This window comes from Bidens hawaiensis, unplaced genomic scaffold (genome assembly GCF_021521415.1).
Source record: "Bidens hawaiensis isolate Kalapana, Puna unplaced genomic scaffold, B.hawaiensis_p1.1 tig00001087_1, whole genome shotgun sequence".
Taxonomy (NCBI): domain Eukaryota; kingdom Viridiplantae; phylum Streptophyta; class Magnoliopsida; order Asterales; family Asteraceae; genus Bidens; species Bidens hawaiensis.
The window spans coordinates 2768580-2783333 of record NW_027491062.1 but is presented as its reverse complement, the minus strand read 5'-3'; the positions used below and the strand labels follow the sequence as shown (position 1 = coordinate 2783333).

The 14754-nt window shown below is 37.0% G+C and overlaps 2 protein-coding genes across 2 annotated transcripts; both read left to right on the top strand.

The window, feature by feature from the left end:
• Positions 1-1475: 1475 nt before the first annotated feature.
• On the top strand, positions 1476-3881 carry LOC143557847 (thioredoxin-like 1-2, chloroplastic). The gene is made up of 4 exons (XM_077046823.1): positions 1476-1941; positions 2197-2379; positions 2473-2637; positions 3696-3881. Exons 1-4 carry the CDS (start codon positions 1747-1749, stop codon positions 3879-3881), a joined length of 729 nt encoding a protein of 242 aa, XP_076902938.1. The 5' UTR covers positions 1476-1746.
• A 1851-nt stretch (positions 3882-5732) lies between these two features.
• On the top strand, positions 5733-7754 carry LOC143558636 (chlorophyll a-b binding protein P4, chloroplastic-like). Its single transcript, XM_077047444.1, has 3 exons — positions 5733-5995; positions 6994-7409; positions 7493-7754. Exons 1-3 carry the CDS (start codon positions 5793-5795, stop codon positions 7627-7629), a joined length of 756 nt encoding a protein of 251 aa, XP_076903559.1. The 5' UTR covers positions 5733-5792; the 3' UTR covers positions 7630-7754.
• The last annotated feature ends 7000 nt before the right edge of the window (positions 7755-14754 follow it).

Below are 14754 nucleotides of genomic sequence, written 5' to 3'. Positions count from 1 at the left end.
ATAGTGAATCACAAATATAATTTATTAAGACTATCTCTAATACTACATGCACCCTTAGCTGTCACGTCATATGTCACACAATATCGTTACAAATCGATTTTATCTCTAGTTATACAAATATCTTTACCCTCGTTACAAACCTATTACATAAAATATTTAAATAAAATATTTTCTTTTTTTTTACTTTTGGCATATATCATTGCATGAATCAAAAAAACTCATACCTTTATACAAAGACGTCTCACCTAAAGGCTTCTTTAGACGGATAAACTGCACAAAAAGATCTCCAAGTGTTGATCTACACAGACCCATTAGACTATTAGGCTATGTGTAGTGGAGGGGCTACAAATGAGGGCGAATTGTGACACGTGACGCCCAGTCAGCAAAGAGAGCGAATTTGTTTTTGGGGTGTAATGGTTTAGGAGCTACAAGTTGGGCCCACAGTATCTTTTTTTATTATTTTCTTTTTATAATTAAACTAATCAAATAAAAACCAATTTCTTCAAATAATTAAATAAAAATGCATAAAAATTAAAAAGAAATACAAAAAAAATACATAACTAAAAATATAAAAAAACATATAGCTCGGTTGGCATACATGTTTAGGTTCGGGTCGGTAAATTGAAACGGATAGCTCGGTTGGTTTAGGTTCATCGGGTTCCATTGTAAGTTCACGTCCGGTTGGTTTTGCGAACCATGGTGTTGACCGAAAGGAGGGAATGGGTGGTTCGGTTAGTTCGGGTTGTTTCGAGGATTCATTTTGCATATACATATATACACACACAACATATATACATATACATATATATACACACACACAACATATATACATATACATATACACACAACATATATACATATACATATATACACATACACAACATATAATATAATAATAATATTATTTTCTTCTTCCAGGCGATGAAAACATCTCGCCCCCGCCCCAAATCGCCCACATATCGCCGGGGAGGGGGGGCGGTGTTCGCGCCCAGTGTCGCCCAAAAGTCGCCCAAATCGGCGCCCACTATGCATAGCCTTAGAGAGAGAGAGTGTATATGCAACTAAAACTGAAGTATCCATGTAATCGTGTTTAATACTTTAGTTATTTTGGCTTTATTCAATCCACCACTTTAGGTCTAGTAGTATGAGGGCTTGAGTTATTTATTATAGACTCAAGTTTGATCGTAATTGTGTCACTTTTGGTGGAATATTAAAAGATTTGAGCTAGACCTCTTGAGGTTGTCAGTTCGAATCTCGAGCCTGGTTTTCGTCCCACCATGTGTTACGCCAGAAAGTTCTGCTCTTGTGACAACGAATGTCACATGACAACAGGTGGTATAACCAAACTTTTTAAGTCAGCATAGACATAAGAAAGTCGTCGACCTTTTTTTCCTTTTTTTTTTAAGCTTTATTCAATTTTTACACCTTTTGAAATAAGCTCAAAATCTTATAAATTCACATTTATTTTGTGAGTGGATAAAGTTGAATTTAATGTAACTGGAAACCCCACAAATGAGCCCACAAAACCACTACTTTGCCCTTTCCCCAAACCTTCATCCACACTTCTCTCTCATCAAAAGAACACAATCCTTTTCTTCATCTTTCTTGCATCATCATCACTCCTTTTGGATTCTTGTTATCTGGATTTTATAAACCCTCATTTGGTCTCTTGTCTTGCCTCAAATCATAAAAACAAAACAAAGTTTTCAGTCTTCTTCAATCTTTAAACTCAATAACACCTCTCAAATGGCCTCTTCATTGAACTCCATTATTCTTCCTGGTTACTTAACTTCTTTTCAAGAAACTCACAATAATCCAAATGGGTCTCATTCTTCTTCACTTATCTCCACTGATTTAACCCAAAGTTCACGTCTTTTGTCAGATCACCAAAAGGGTTTAACTTTAACTTCAAATTCTTGGAATGCTAAAACCCCTGTTCTTGTAAGTTCAAATTTTTTTTATTTTTTTTAAGTCAAATTCATTTCAAATAAAAGGATTCAATTACAATAAAGAGTTAGGTAAGCGGGCAACAAGCTACGCCGTCACCCCTTTTGAATGACAAAATCGATCATACTGAAAACAAAATTATCGTTCTTCGGCGTAGATGAGTTACTGTGCACGACCCGCTGAACTCAAAGTTAACAACTTTTTTCAAGATTTTATTAATGGGATTTAATTTAAACTTAATCTTTACAGGCACATGCTTCAATTTGTGTTAGCAAGTCAATGAGATGGTGGGAAAAGACACTTAAGCCCAACATGATTGAGATCAATTCAGCTCAAGAATTAGTACACACACTATCAAATTCAGGGGACAGATTGGTCATTTTGCAGTTTTATTCACCTGGTTGTGGTGGGTGTAAGGCTCTACACCCAAAGGTATAAACTTTATAAAAAAACCCATCTTTTTTTAAAAGATTTTATTTATTAATTAATCTTTTTTAATTGATTTATTTTTGGGTTTATAATCAGATCTGTCAAATGGCTGAGTCAAACCCTAAAGCAATATTTCTGCAAGTGAATTATGAAGAACTCAAACCCATGTGTCAATCTCTTCACATTCATGTTCTGCCATTTTTTAGATTTTATAAAGGTCATGAGGGCAAGGTTTGCAGCTTTAGTTGTACTGTTGCAACTGTAAGTTTCTTTTTTATTTTAATTTTGAATTAAATGTTGGAATGGTTAAGAGTTTAATTAATTATTAGATTTTAGGAAAATTGGATTTTAATAATCCTAACTTAATGCAGTTGGCTAATAATAATCCCAACTTTGAAAATAGCTGTCACCAGTCCCAACTTTCACACTATTTGTTTTTATTGAACCTTCGTTAAAAAAAACTTAACGGCGTTAAGTTTTTTTCAAATTTCAAACTGATATTTTAGGGCTTTTGATCAGAATGAGGATACGAGTCGATTGATGTAAAAGTTAACTTGAAACGGCGCTTCAAACAGCTTGATTTTTGTTAATTAATAGTTTAAACACCGGAATTGATGCATCCTTTAGTTGTTTGGACCACTGTTTGGAGGTAAGTTTTACATCAATCGACTCGTATCCTCATTCCGATCAAAAGCCCTAAAATATCAGTTTGAAATTTGAAAAAACTTAACGCCGTTAAGTTTTTTTTAACGAAGGTTCAATGAAAACAAATAGTGTGAAAGTTGGGATCAGTGACAGCTATTTTTAAAGTTGAGATTATTATTGGCCAGCTGCATTAAGTTGGGATTATTAAAATCCAATTTTCCTAGATTTTATTAACAAAATAAAGGGTTTTATATTGAATGGATCAATTGGGCAAAAGTTAATTGTAATGTGTATAGAAGCCCTTGAATTTATTAATGAAAAGAATATGATTATCAGTTGGCACGAATCTAACATGAAATTCGTGAGCTTATGTTTACAAACGAGTTCGGGTTAGTTTTGGTTGACCGTTTAGCTAAGCAGGTCGTATTCTTGTCAACTCTGCACGTTTGTAGCTTGACCTGTTTAACCTATATATTTTTCATTTTACTTCTTTTTTCAAATGTGTTTTGTTTAATAAATTAATTTGTTGGTATTTAATTTCAATTTAAAAACTGGTAATTTTAATAAAATAATTTATAAATTTATAAAATAAAATTAATATAGACAAAAGCATGTTGATTTGATGATAATAATTGGTTAATGGATGGAGAGAATTTTGATTTTTATGGTGACAGATCAAGAAATTCAAGAATGCATTATTAAAGTACAAGTCAGATGCGAGTAATCTTGGGCCAGCTAAAGGATTAGAAGAGTATGAGTTGTTGGCTTTAGCGTCAGGTGGTCAAATTTCGTACAATAATGATGATTTGCTTCTTAAAAAGATGAATTTGAAAACAATATATTTGCAATTACTTGTTTAGGTTTTAGAATAGATGAGTCCATTTGAACCCTAATGGGTTTGTTGGTGGGCTTTTAGTGGGCTTGCTATTTTTTTAGTTGATGGATTAGCCCAAACCCTACTAGTTTGATATTTGTTTAGTTTGTTGTTACAAATTGTAATTTGTGATCAATGGTTATTGGCCAATCAAATTAGTGTTTGAATTTTCTTATTCATGAAATCAACTTGATGATCAAGTATGTTTGGGAACACATACAATTTTTAAAATACAATTGTTGAAAGAAAGCTATTGTGGTTAACTGGTTAGTGGTTACTTGATTACTGCGGGCCTCCAAAAGAAGGCCATGAAAGCCCAAATAAATAAATTTATAGCAACTACATTAACTTGGTTACTTATTTTGGTTTGTGGGCCGTAAAATTTATGTAAATATTACCACAAGGTCCACATTTTGACCTCGTGCGAGTTAGGCAGATGCACGAAATCCAGATAATCATACCTAACTAAATAAAAGTTACAAATTTAAAGTTGCGTGTTATAGAGTTACGTGGAGTACAATATTTCTTCGGTACAGATAGTAAAAGGTACTGAAAGCGACTCGGGTCGTAACCAAAACCATAAAAATGAATAACGGTGTTGGCTATTTAGCCAGTATCGGTTTGATTTTGGTAAAAGAAAAATGTGTTAAAAAAAGGAAAAAGTTATTATAATAGTTTTATTTGCACAGTTGTATCATGTAATCCAAAATGTAAAGTCAAGATACGTACAAAAAGATACCGACACATGTTTAACACTGGTTGAAAACCATAAAGCGAATATCGATACAAGTTCTAAATACCGTTACTGGTACCAATGTTGTTCGGTCGGAATCGGTATAGTTCTTTACCGTACATGTACTCGGTATAGGTTACAACTTACGATAAAAAGTTTGCATACACAAAAGCCCTCTCATTTAACCAAAAATAAAGTCGTGATATGCATAAAATGATATCAACACATAGTTTACGTCAAACAACAAGTTCAGTACTAATGGGGAGGATGACGAGGATCACCATTCAAAACTTATGATGTAAAGAACCAAACGAAGGAGACACGTGAGGCACATGCCACCTACCGCACATTGAAAGGATTGTAGCTCCATTTTTATAAATTTGGAAACACAATTCAGTGAAGACCTGGTGGATAATAAAGGGTGGGCGTGAAGCATAAAAGACATCAACTTCCTTGTCAGTCGTCTTGAGGGTGTTTTGTTTTGTCATATTGTATAAGAGTGTTCATCTGGAGATGAATCGATCGCTAACTTGTAGGTCATTTTAAGTTTGTTATAAAGGTTATAATTGTTTACTTTGTTTTCACAATATCTTGACGGCTAGCTTAAATGATTGTAACAATACCGAAAACAAGTTACCACACATGAGACTATTATGACAAGTTTATCCACATGTCTTGACAAAAGTTAACCAGAGCTAGAAGACGTGTTATACAATATTTTCTTTTCAAACACCATAATAAAACCTTCGTCTGTATGTTATTATAACGTAAATTTCCTTTGACATGTTTATAGACGGATATCAAATCTAGAATAATTGCTAATCATCTAATTACATGATTTTTTTAATAAACAAACACATGTCATCCGATGATTGGCTAACAAAGATTCCAATGTGGCAACTATTGGGCCCCACCATGACACTTGTGAAGAACAAGGGCAATGTAAAAGATTTTGTGGATATGCCACATGGAGATAAGGATAAGCACATATTGCTTCTCATTGGTCAGTTTCCAATCAATCCCCTGAATATCTAACAAAATCACCAACACCTAAACCACAGCCACAAGATCATCACTCAAATCATTATTACAAAAGGATGAACACAGAACACATATTATTCATTTACAACTCATCTCTCAAACCTCTAACTATCACCTGAAAGTATGGCTGCTGTCACACAAGCTTCAGTTGCAGTTTTCCAGCCGTATGCTTCCCGGTCCAGATTCCTGACCGGATCATCAGGGAAGTTAAACAGAGAAGTGTCAGTTAAACCGGTTAGCACCTACTCATCCGGTTCTTTCAAGGTTGAAGCCAAAAAGGGTGAGTGGCTACCCGGTTTACCTTCACCCGGTTACCTCGATGGAAGGTATGCTTGTTCAGTTATGTTCGTTTAAGTTTTGTTTGTTTATGTCCGTTTAGGTTTATAGACTGTTAGTTTTGATTTTTAAATGAACAAACATGAACATGCCCATTTTGTTAGCGAATGAACATGAACAAAAAAAAATTGTTCGATTACATTATATGCATATGTTCTGTTAAAGCAGTGGCGAAGCTTGGACATACACATCGAGGGGGCCGGACTCAATATGTATTAAAAAATTCGTAGACTAGAGGGGTGCAGGCTCAAAATTTCGGTCGGAAACGGGTGAATTTATACCATGTATAAATATTTTCGGCTGAAAAAGGATAATTTTACACTGCCGAGTAAAAAAAAGGAGGCCGGGCTCAAAATTTCTATCGGAAACGGGTAAATTTACAATATGTATAAAAATTTTCGGACAAAAAGTGGATAAAGTTACACTACCGAGCAAAAAACCGAGGGGCCGGGCTCAAAATTTCTATCGGAAATGGGTAAATTTACACTACTGAGCAAAAAACCGAGGGGGCCGGGCTCAAAATTTCGGTCTAAAACGGGTAAATTTACACTATGTATACAAAATTTCGGCATGAATATCTTTTGATCCCCTAGGTTAAAGTTGAATATGTTTGTTTTTTCCGGACAAAAACAAAGCTACGCCCCTGGGTTAAAGTTAAATAAACAAACACGAACGATGTCCATTTTGTATACGATTATGAATCACTTGAATATGTTTGTTTTTTCCGTGCATGAATATCTTTTGATCCCCGAATTCTTGGTTCGGATTTGGTTGGGCCACATAAATAATAATAACATGTTGGAATCTGTAAAACTAAGAGCTATGAGGTTTTAGATAGTCCATAATCGAGTTCGATACGATTTTTTCTTTCGTTTTCACCATGTTTATCAAATGAAACATGTAAAATATACAACATTTTCTAGCAAGTTAAAAAAAATCAACTTATATACTAGGTCCTGTTGTTCCTGAACTACTTGTGTCATTTCAGTCTTCCAGGTGACAACGGGTTCGACCCACTGGGACTAGCTGAAGACCCAGAGAACCTAAAGTGGTTCATTCAAGCCGAGCTTGTGAACGGGCGGTGGGCCATGTTGGGAGTCGCCGGGATGTTGCTGCCAGAGGTTTTTACAAGCATAGGCATAATCAACGTTCCTAAGTGGTATGACGCGGGTAAATCAGAATACTTTGCATCATCTTCCACCTTGTTCGTGATCGAGTTCATATTATTCCACTACGTTGAGATCAGAAGATGGCAAGATATCAAGAACCCGGGAAGTGTTAACCAAGACCCGATTTTTAAAAGCTACAGTTTGCCTCCAAATGAAGTCGGGTACCCGGGTGGTATATTCAACCCACTCAACTTTGCACCCACTGCTGAGGCCAAAGAGAAGGAGCTTGCTAATGGTATAAATTATATTTACCTCCTTAATTGCGATTTGTTAAAATTTAAAATAATTAAATTGTTAATAAATTTATTATACTTTCAGGGAGGCTCGCGATGTTGGCATTCTTGGGATTCATCGTTCAGCACAACGTAACCGGAAAAGGGCCATTCGACAACTTACTGCAACACCTCTCAGACCCATGGCACAACACCATAGTCCAAACCTTGTCAGGGAACTAAAAAATATTTAAAAAAAAGACATATTTATGTTGTAAACCATGGACCGTGTGATCGATCTAAGCTTTGTTTTTGTTTTGCTAATGTACAGTAATATGAGACGTTTATTTATAATTTATTTCAACTTATACCCATCTATCTATCATTATAAATGTCTCCATTCATATTTCATACTATACAACTAAAAAACATCACTTAACAAACTTAATAAATCATGTGCCAATTCTTCGTGGTCGGTTAGACGATCCGGTTTGTGTATGAAATCATAACCATATAGCCATAGGCTATCAAAAACTTTATTAAACTTTTAAAAATAAATTTGTAAAACTAATAAGATGTTACCTGGGGTTAAGCCCGTTGAGGATATGAGTTTACGGCCCGGGATCCAGGTTCCAGCTATGACACATGTTATCACCGGAATCGGCCTTGGTAAGTTGGTATTCATGGAATAATCTAGAAATCCTTGCAAACTTTTGGATGTTTCGGGCTTCAAATCTTTCGGTTTTGCAAAATTGAGATTAACGTATGGATGGAAGAGGAATTGGTCACAAAAATGAGGTTTGTTGGAAATAATTCACATGAGTAATTGGCACGTGCATGGGTTTCTCTCAAGTATCCGTTATGAAGTTTAATAAGTCAAGGTTGGATTAGTTGAAGACCTAGTATTTCTGCGTATTATCAGTTCTAGTTTGTTTCCTATTTTCTTGTTAGTTTACGTTATGTATCTGGCTATTTAAGCCTTTGCTATTTTCAGTTTTTATGTACACTGCAAATTTGATTTCAATTGAAAGAGAGAAAACCCTATTTGATTCAATACTTGTTATCTTGTTTGCTCTTGATATCCAACATTGTGGTATCAGAGCACCAGGCTGTGTGATCATATCCCTACCCGTGAGCTTCCTTTCTTTTGTTCAAACCCTAATCATGAGTGAGCCTACTGCAAATACCTCCATACCGGTCTTCAAGGGAGACGGATACGAACACTGGAACATCCGTATGAAAACAATTCTCATGTCAAAAGATTTGTGGGAATTGGTTGAGACGGGTGTCCCCGAAGGAAACGCTAATCAATTGAGAGAGGCCAAGAAGAAGGATGCTAAAGCCATGGCACTGATCCAACAAGGGGTTGCCGATCAATTGTTTTCAAGAATTGCTAGTGCGTCAACTGCTAAAGAAACCTGGGATACCTTGAGAATTGAGTTTCAAGGTGATTCACAAGTAAAATCCGTGAAACTACAAGGTCTGAGAAGGGACTTTGAGAATCTCCAGATAAAGAATGGAGAGATGATTGGTGACTATTTTTCAAGAGTCATGAGTATTGTAAGCCAGCAACGGGCTTATGGAGAAGCTGTAACAGATCAGAAAATAGTAGAAAAGGTTTTGAGAAGTCTGTCCCCAAAGTTTGATTACGTGGTACCTTTAATTGAGGTATCATCAGACCTGTCGACTCTTAACTCCGGTAAAGTTGATGGGATCTCTTCAGTCCCAAGAAGAGAGGATGTTGGGGAGAAATGAAGAAGAGAAGGCTGATCTGAAGAATGATGAACAAGCCCTTCAGGCTATGCAAAATGCTAGAAGAAGCCCGGAAGATAGGGGCAGAGGTGGTGGTCAATTTAGAGGCAGAGGTAGAGGAAGATTTGGTGAAAGAGGTCGAGGACCTCAATGCCATCTATGTAAAAGATTTGGCCACTACAAGAAAGATTGTTGGTTTAATGAGGAAGAACAACATGCTAACTTGGCTGATCAAGAAGAAGAACAACCTAGGAATTAAGATAAAATGTTGTTTGTGGCTTGTATTGATGGGGGAGATCGGTGCTCTCAAGACTTCATGCTGATGGCAAACACGGAGTCTCACACAACTAATGCCCTGTGGTTCATTGATTCTGGATGTTCGAACCACATGACAGGAGTTAAAGAAGGGTTTGTGAGGTTGGATGAAACAGTTAAACTCCAAATAAATCTGGGTGATAAGAAGCAAGTAAAGGTTGAAGGAAAAGGGGATATACGAATCAACACTAGCAGTGGAGATTCAAAAATTTTGTGTGATGTGTACTATGCTCCCAGATTAGAGTATAACCTCTTGAGTGTAGGACAACTTATGAGAAGGGGATTTGTACTACACTTTGAGGATGATGAGTGCATCATCACTCACAAGGCAACTCGGACTGAGATGATTAGAGTCAAATTGGCCCCAAACAACATGTTCCTGCTTGATGCGGCTAAAACCAAAGATTATACAAAGCAGTCCAAAGGTGATGAGGTGTCAAGACTATGGCATGCCAAGTATGGACACTTAAATGTTGAAGGACTGAAGTTACTTCATGATAAAGGAATGGTACATGGCCTGCCTCCTATCAGGGCCATACATTATTGTGAAGGGTGCATACTCGGCAAGCAAACAAGGTTGTCATTCCATGTGAACACTTGGCGAGCTGCTCATAAGTTGGAACTTGTACACTCGGATGTGTGCGGTCCAATGCAGATTCCAAGCCTTGGTGGAAGTAAGTATTTCATACTATTTGTTGATGACTTCTCTCGTATGTGTTGGATATACTTTCTTGAAAGAAAGGCCGAAGCTTTCTCAAAATTTAAAGTTTTTAAAGCCATGATTGAAAAGCAAAGTGGTAATCAAATTAAGGTTCTAAGAACTGATAGGGGTGGGGAGTATTGTTCAAATGAGTTCAACTCATTTTGTGAACTCAATGGGATAAAAAGGGAATTAACAGCTCCTTACACTCCTGAACAAAATGGCATCTCTGAAAGGAGGAATAAGACCGTTCAAAATCTGACAAGGAGCATGTTAAGGGCAAAACATTTGCCCAATTATTTTTGGGCAGAGGCTGCAGCTACTGCAGTCCACATTCTTAACATGTCTCCGACTAAATCCCTTGATGATAAAACACCCTTTGAAGTGTGGATGAATAGAAAGCCAATTGTCCACAACATGAGGGTGTTCGGCTGTATTGCATACGGTCTAGTTCCTGCTCAGATGAGAAGAAAGTTGGATCAAAGGTCTGAGAAAAATATTTTTATCGGGTATTCAAGTCAGTCTAAGGCTTTCAGGTTGTATAATCTCATTACCAAAAAGATAAGTACCAGAAGAGATGTAGAATTTTTTGAAGAAGAACAATGGGATTGGAAGGGTAAAACTGACAATGAGTCATATCAGTTGGTTGAGGATGACTCAGAAGATTTATCGGATGAGGAGTATGTTGAGCAACCTGCTCATAACTCTGACGCTGGGCCATCTTCTTTTCAAGGTGAGAATCCTTCACCTTCTTTTGTTACACCAGTTGATGCAGGGTCCCGAATTGCACCAACAGATACAAGCACTTCACCTTTAAGGGTACGAAACTTAGAAGAGGTTCTGCAATCCTGCCAATTTGCCTTGTCTACCACCGATCCTCAATGTTACAAAGATGCTAGTCAAATGAATGAGTGGCAGAAGGCAATGAAAGAAGAACTTGATTTGATAAATCACAACAATACTTGGAAGTTAGTTAAACCTCCAAGTCACATAAACAATATAGGGGTGAAGTGGCTCTACAAAACTAAGTTGAATCCTCAAGGGGAAGTGATCAAGTATAAAGCCAGACTTGTGGCTAAAGGCTACTCTCAAAAGGAAGGTGTTGACTTTCAAGAGACATTTGCTCCAGTTGCCAGGTTTGAAACTATCCGAATTGTTATTTCTATTGCTGCATATATGGGCTGGTCTCTATTTCAGCTTGACGTGAAGTCAGCTTTCCTAAATGGAGAGCTCAAAGAAGAGATCTTTGTGGAACAGCCGGAAGGTTATGAGATAGAAGGGAAAGAAGATCATGTATATGTCTTGTTTAAAGCCTTGTACGGCTTAAAGCAGGCCCCCGGGCCTGGTATGCAAAGATTGATACCTATTTTGTGTCTCATGGGTATCAAAGAAGTGAGAATGAGCCGACTCTATACACCAAAAGAACTAGTGCAGGTAATGTTATCTATGTGTGTATCTATGTAGATGACATTATTTACACTAGTTCTTGTTCTATGTTGGCTAATGATTTCAAACAAGGCATGATGACTACTTTCGAGATGACCGATTTGGGGTTGCTTAATTACTTCCTGGGCCTAGAAGTGAAGCAAACAAGACGAGGGGTATGTGTGTCTCAAGAAAAGTATACTGCAGAATTACTAAAGAAGTATGGGCTTGAATCAGCTAATGAAGAAAGTACTCCTATGAATTCTCAAGAAAAGCTGCAACTTGATGATGGGGCAGATAAGGTTAATGCTACTATGTATCGAAGCATGGTTGGTGGTCTTATGTACTTGACTCACACTATACCTGACATAACGTTTGCTGTAAGTTATGTCTCAAGATTTATGCAGTCTCCATCCAAATTGCATATGGGTGCTGTCAAGAGAATTATGAGGTATTTGGTTGGAACAAAGAAGTTTGGTATATGGTACGGAAGGGCAGAAGATAAAAGGGAGATTAAGTTGATTGGATACTCCGATAGTGATTGGGCAGGCTGCGTAGATGATAGAAAGAGTGTTTCAGCTCAAGTGTTCTCAATTGGTAATGGTGTGTAACTTGAAATACAAAGAAACAGCCCACAGTTGCATTGTCTAGCACTGAGGCAAAGTATGTAGCAGCCACTAGTGCTACATGTCAAGCTATTTGGATAAGAAGGGTTCTACAAGATCTGGGCTGGGAACAAACAGAGGCTACGGTTGTGTTTTGTGACAACAAATCCACCATTTGTTAAACTAAAAATCTTGTCCTCCATAGTAGATCAAAACATATTGAGCTGAAATATCATTTCATTCGTGATATGGTGGAACAGGAAGTAGTAAAGTTGGAGCATTGCACCACCAATGATCAATTAGCCGATATCCTAACCAAGGCCCTTCCTCAAGAGAAGTTTGTATTCTTCAGGTATCAACTGGGAGTTATGGAATGTGAATTATGGGGGAGTGTTGGAAATAATTCACATGAGTAATTGGCACGTGCATGGGTTTCTCTCAAGTATCCGTTATGAAGTTTAATAAGTCAAGGTTGGATTAGTTGAAGACCTAGTATTTCTGCGTATTATTAGTTCTAGTTTGTTTCCTATTTTCTTGTTAGTTTACGTTATGTATTTGGCTATTTAAGCCTTTGCTATTTTCAGTTTTTATGTACACTGCAAATTTGATTTCAATTGAAAGAGAGAAAACCCTATTTGATTCAATACTTGTTATCTTGTTTGCTCTTGATATCCAACAAGGTTGGGGTCTCATTGTCTCAAGTTTGAATTGTTACATAAAACACTCAAACTATTGTCCTGTGTTGGCTGGTCAACAGTCAACTTTTTTTTTTAATATCTCTAGCTCTAGCTGTTTGCTAGTCTCATACTATGTTGCTACAACAAGAAACGGTCGAGTTTGGGTTTAAAGAACTTCACCAACTTAGAGCTTCCCTGGTATCTACTAAGAACAAAGAATACAGTTAGCCTCACCACAGGAGGGGGTCTCCTGCGACCAGCCTCCAGCGTGAGGATAAGAATTCCGGTAATGAGGGTTTAAAACTTAAGAGATGAGTGTAAAGTGTGAAGTGAGAGTGGTGAGAGATGGAATGAATTTACCATGTGATGTAGTTCCTTTTATAGGAGGCGGAACTTCTCGCAGACAGCTCACCTTCCTAGTGTAGTAATGCTTATCCTCTTGGCTTTCCTTGAGCATGAGAGTTAACCCTTTTTGGTACAAGTCATCTGATTGTGGCGGCCAAGGTTGGTCTTCTATATCCCAATCAATATCTTGACTTTAAGCATGTTTTTCTTATGCTTTTGTCAAGTCACTATCGTAGGGAAATGTCCAACCCGTTTTCCTCGTAAATCGTGATGGTAATCCTGTCAGCTATGTTATTATGGAAGCTCGAGCTTCCAGTTTCCCTGTTGTCCATAGCTTCTCTCTTATAGCTTCTTAGAGTTGGGTTGGATCCGGGTACCTACTAATAGGATTAGATGATTGGAAGAGATATAAATACAATACAGTGACTAATATCTAGGCATACTAGCAAAATACAAATTATATGCAAGCTAATTGTGTGAAGGCAATCACTCCAACATACTGACCAAGCATGATATGCTCTTTCATATCAATTATTTTGATCATATTACTTAATATGCTCCCGTAAGATAGACGACCATAGGATAAGTCTAATCTTGGATAAAAGTGGATGATGATGATGGTATTTAAGAAATAGAAGAAGTTGAAGATGTAAATGGAGATGAAGCAAAATAAGATATATTTTGTGGAGTTTTTTTTTTCTTTTTTTTAGGGTGAATGAAACATAAGATAGAAGATAAAATGTTGAGTTCGCCGGAAAAAATGATGGTTGCGACGGTAATAAGATTATAGGTATTGCAAAACCTAACTGTTATAGACATAGAAGCAGTTGTGTTGTAATGTAGTTAGAGGTGCTTTTTAAGGAATTTTGATAGAGATGGTGGGATCATAGTACCAAGAAAAGAAATATAGTGGTGGTCGGAAAAGAAATTGATGGAGGCCCAAGTATTGAAGAACGGGCTATGTTATATTTGGAGGCCCATGATCATGCCTCCAAAGGTGGCCCACGAAAACGAGCATAACTTGGCTCACGAATCTCCGTTTCAAGCCCATTACTAGTCAAATCAAAGCTTGAGACGAGGAGCACGTTGTGGCAAACAACCAACAATAGTTTGGCCCATGTCCGAAGCCCAAAAAAGCCTTCTAAATAAGTTATGGGCCTTTTTATGTTTTTTCAGCAGTTTTTGCATTTTTCTTTTTGGGTTTGTGTTTGGCCCATGGCCTTTTTGGGCCCATGGCCTTTTAGAAACTTTATTATTATGTTGGTTATGTGATTTGGATGGTCAGACTTGAATTTGGATAATAAGGTTTTTTTTCTTCAATTTCCCTTGACCTTTGGGTGGGATTTGGGAGTTTTGGGAAATTCTTCACGGGTATTCTTATAATCAACGTGAATCGATCTTCGTTATCGTTTTACCGCTGCATTAGAAATTTAGGGGTGGTGGACGGTGGGTTGCAATCTAATAGGATCAAAAGTTTTGTCATTGGAGATACAAGTTCTGATACCATAATAGGGTTAGATGATTGGAAGAGATATAAATACAACACAAT